The sequence below is a fragment of the Lipotes vexillifer genome, unplaced genomic scaffold (genome assembly GCF_000442215.2).
Source record: "Lipotes vexillifer unplaced genomic scaffold, Lipotes_vexillifer_v1.1 scaffold1375, whole genome shotgun sequence".
NCBI classification, from domain to species: Eukaryota; Metazoa; Chordata; class Mammalia; order Artiodactyla; family Lipotidae; genus Lipotes; species Lipotes vexillifer.
In genome coordinates this window covers 93271-98107 of record NW_006773119.1, presented here as the reverse complement: position 1 = coordinate 98107, position 4837 = coordinate 93271, and the positions used below count along the sequence as shown (strand labels likewise).

The 4837-nt window shown below is 46.0% G+C and overlaps 1 protein-coding gene across 1 annotated transcript in view; it reads right to left on the bottom strand.

Moving 5' to 3' along the window:
• Positions 1 to 1724: 1724 nt before the first annotated feature.
• BEND5 (BEN domain containing 5) overlaps positions 1725 to 4837 on the bottom strand; it is a 47450-nt gene continuing 44337 nt past the window's right edge. The window contains exon 7 of the mRNA XM_007448021.1: positions 1725 to 1882. Within this exon, the coding sequence (XP_007448083.1) occupies positions 1725 to 1882 (158 nt within the window). The remainder of the gene's footprint in view (positions 1883 to 4837) is intronic.

Sequence of the window (4837 nt, the reverse complement as noted above, 5' to 3'; positions counted from 1 at the left end):
GTAGGGAAATGGAGCCTCTGGGTGTTTGTTATCTTCGCCATGCTTAGGAGGGAAATGGGAGGAGTTCAAATCATGTATACTTTTTCCCAGCCTCTCATGCATTCACACTACTCATGCCCAAGCTGCTCCCCTGCCATTAAAATGAACACATCTTAATAACAAGAATTTGCTGAACGCTACTAAGTGTCACAAACTTTACTTACCTAATGAATTAACTTTTGTTAAACACTCAGAAAAGTCCTGGCACATATTAAGTATCTGTTATTGTTGTTATTATTATTTAAATATCCACATAGCCTGTGAGGTATGCATAATTTTCCTCATTGTACTGGTAAGGACTCTGGGAAGTTAAGTGATTGGTCCAAGATCACACCACTAGTCTGTGGAGAACTGGGAAAATACCATAAAAGGAAGTTCATACCTATACATCCTATTAGCAAGCATATATTTCAGATTACAAAGAATTATTTTATGTACTAAAATAAAATTCCTCAGAGAGGTAGCCACCTCCACTACTCACCCTAGTGACCCTGAGCTTTTGCTTATAGACCACCAGTAATCTAATGGTTTAGTGGATAAACCATCAGAGAAACCAGAGGCCAAAGTTTTCCAACCAAGGCCTGAAAGCCAATAACCAGAAATGAAGAAAATAATAACTACCAACATTTACTGAGCACTTATATATAGTGCTCTATAACTTACAGCAACTCTGCAAAGTAGATATTATCTCCTTTTAATGGAACAGAAAATTGAAACTCAAGAGGTTACACTAAGCCCAAAGCAAGCAGTGGAGCCAGGAGTGGAGCCAGGTTTGGAACCCAAACTCCTCAGCCCCAAACCCTTGCCATTTCCAACATACTACGCTGACTTCATAGGCATTACAGAAAGGAAAGTGTTAATCAACAGGAAGATCAAATGTGGTCTGCTTGATTGGGCACCAGGCACTTTAGAGACGCAGCTACAGAACGAGATAAAAATTATGCAACTTGGAAGATCATGTGAGATACAAGATAGGATGAACGAACCAACACCAGGTGACGTTGCCTCTGACTTTCTGAAGGTAACCCTGAACCACATCTAACATTACCACCCCCTGACACTCCTTTACAAAGATTGACTCAAATTATCAGGAAAGCTGAATCTCAGATCACCTTGAGTGACAGGTCCTAGATCTGTCCTTTGAGGTAAGAGAAAGTAATCTGCTTCGAGACAGCCCTTCAGATCTGTAGACAGTAATCACATTCCTTATGAATTTTCTCTCCTTCAGCCTGAATGTTCCGCCCCTCAAAGGACACTGGTCACCTCCACTGTACACTTAATATCCATCCTTAAATAAATGAGGCTAATGATTGTCTACAGCAATGAATTAATGAAGCTTTATTATGGAACAAAATAGAGGAACAAAGATAGAAAGGTAAAAATATCAGCTCAAATTCTTGGCCAAGTGATAGGTAACTCAGACACTTTATCCGCCTCCGAAAAGACAGCGCTTTCACCATCCCCAGAACAACACTGGCGCCAGGCTGCTGCCTGAGTCTCAGCAAATCCATCCGCCTTCTTGGAGTGGGAAGTCCAAGTTCAGAACAAGACACTGACCTCAGAACCCTACTGGCTTCCCACCCACACACCACCACGCATGGTGGGGTCTGATCTGGACAACACCATCGCCCGCAAATCACACGCCACACAAGGAAAACGAGAAGGCTTTATGAAAAATCCAAAGTTTATTGCAAATTATATTTTGCTTCCCTTCGTTCTTCATTTTTACAGGATTTATTGATATCCATGATTTTTTCACAGATGTACTTGTTGACTTTGGAGAGTCTCTGTGCAATTTCAGTTTCATCCACAGTTTCTTGTGCTATTCTGTCGTACAAACACTCTAGACAGGGAAAAGAAACAAGAAGGCCAAGGATTAATGGTACATTCGAGTACATACCTTTAAGGGGGAGAAAGGAAAATATGCCTCCTGACATACTTCCAAAGTACCAACTCACATATCTGGCATGGCTGTATTTTAAATTTTTCAACACAAGAGTAGATATACACTGGAAATTTATACTTTAAAGATAATGATACAACACCCATGTGTCCAGGCCCCTGCTTAACAGGACAGCATTGCTGGTCCCTCTGAAGCCCCTAAATGCCCTTCCCCAGTACCATCCCCACCAGAGGTAAACACTCTCCTCAATGTTTGCTTTTCTTTTCGTGTTAACACATATGCATACATCCTTAAATAACATGTTGCTACTTTTCCCATTTTTAACTTTCTACAGGTGTATCCATACTCTGTATATCCATCTGACTTTTTCTTTTCATTCAACATTCCAGTTTGGGGAGTCACCCATGCTGGAGTGTATGTATAGCTGCAGGTCATTCACTTTCACTGATGAGTAGTGTTCTACTGTCTGACTAGTTCACAATAGGCTGACCCACTTTATTGTCCATGGACACTTGGATGGTTTCCCATGTTCTGCAGTTATAGGCACCCTGAGCTGCGTCTCTTGGGGCAAACATGCAGGAAATGCTCAGTCTGGGCCTAGGCTGGAACTGCCCAGTGTTAGGGTGTGTGCCTACTACACTTTACTAGGTGATACCTGGGAAACTGTTTTCCACAATGGTTGTGCCGCCTGGCACCCCTAATAGCAGCGTGTGCAAGGACTGCCTGCCCCATAGCTCCAACAGCACTCCGTGTCAGATTATTAAGGTTCTGACAACCTGGCGGGCGTGGAGTGGTACCTCACTGGGGTGATTACTAATGAGGCTGAGGATGGCCACTTTTACTGACTCTGCCTTTTGCTGTGATGAAGAAAGGAGTGAGCCTCAGACAGGACCTGACTGAAGCTGGACTTTGGCCTACTTCCTAGCATGGGGACCTGAGGCGAATCATTGCCCTAGATTCCTCACCTCATAAAACAAGGATAACAAACCACACATGATCTTTTTTAAGGCTGCCATGAGGGATGTGAAACAAACGTTTTGCAAGCCTTCTTCAAGCCATAAGGAGCACTTCCCCTGTCTGAGGCTATTACAGTTATTTTACGTATATGCCACTGTCCGTTCCCAGGGCCTAGCACAGTGCCTGGCACAGGGGCAAGATTCAGTAAGTGTATGTCGAATGAATGAATAAATGAATGAATGCTTTTCTTGGGAAACCTGAGGGGACATAATAATTCCGGACATAAGGGGACTAGGGGTGTGGGTGGGGAATGTACCACTGGGGTATGTAATCGTGGGCAAGATTTTTTTTTTTTTTTTTTTTTTTTTTTTTTTTTTTTTTTTTTTTTTTTTTTTTTTTTTTTTTTTTTTTTTTTTTTTTTTTTTTTTTTTTTTTTGCGGTATGTGGGCCTCTCACTGCTGCGGCCTCTCCCACTGTGGGGCACAGGCTCCGGACGAGCAGGCCCAGCGGCCATAGCTCACGGGCCCAGCCGCTCCACGGCACGTGGGATCTTCCGAGACCGGGACACGAACCCGTATCCCCTGCATCGGCAGGCGGACTCTCAACCACTGCACCACCAGGGAAGCCCCCGTGGGCAAGATTTTTAACTTTGTTGAGCCTGAGCCTCCCCACCTATAAAACAGGAGTGACAACCCGGTCTCGAGGAACTGCCACGCAGGATAAACAAAGTCTCGTGTACCAGGCCAGTGCACAGCAGGCAATGCTGTTAGTGACGCAGAACATCAGCACTGGGGAGGGATCACGGAGACTACCTTGTGCTACAACCCCTCCACTCACACGGGACATGGCTGAGGCCTGGAGAGAGGAGGTAAGTACAGGCACGATCCCCCGCGGCCTCCGCTCTGAGCCCTTCCTGGGCACGTGGCCAGTCCGCCCACTGTTGCCGTCCAGGCTGCAGGGTGCATGTGCTATATTCCTTCTTTCTTTGGGGCACCATCTCCTCCCTGCGGATCAGGGTTTGCACAGAGAAGCCTTTGAAAGCTTTTAGTTGACCTTCACTACTTTCTGGCTGCTTCCAACCTGACTAATCTGCACTTTGTCTCGTGTTGGCTTTTCCACAGGGAATGAGATGAGAAGGTCCTACCTCTGCTGACTCCACCTGCATTTCCCGCCCCACTCCATGCTATCCCACAAATCAGTCTTTGTTCATCTCCTCCCAGATTACCAATTACCCTGGTCTCATGGTCTCATCCTTCGCCTGCCTAAACCGCACCCATTCTTCCAGATTCAACCTGCTTGGAACCTACCAGGTTGAGTCGGGAGACCCCATTCTGCCTATACCCTCAGTGCTTCCATGCTCGCCTGGATTTTTCTCTATCAAAGCCCTGATCACAGTCTCATAGAACTGTGACCACGCTGTCTCACCTACAGACCCGAACACGGGGTTCCCTCCCCAGCCCAGGGCCAGGGGGACGCCGACACTTGCACTGACGTTGCTGGAAGCTCAACCAAATGAGGAAGACACCCTGTGCAGAGGACTGTTTCCAAGTTCAGGGGTTCGAATGTGGCTCTAACCCTAGTTGCTGTGCCACCTCGAGTGGGAACCTCTCTGGGTCTCAGTCTTACTGTCTGAAAGCAGGATGTCAAATTCAATCATCTTTAAGAAGATTTTTCCAGCTCTAGGTCTCTAGTTCTCTGACAGGTAATAGGGTGCATAAAGAGGCAAAGGAGAGAGAAGGGGGCAGGGGAGTGCGTGTGATGGCCCTGAGAGGCCCTGGCATGAGCTGGAGAGAAGGCAGGAAGAGAAAGGTACAGATGGAGGAAGGTTTTCAGAGGCGCCCACAGAATCCCAATCATTCTCGTTTCCTGAAGGTAAGAGCACTGAGCGGCCCCTGAGGTTGATTAAAAGGCTTTCGTTAGACTCCAGATATTAATCAC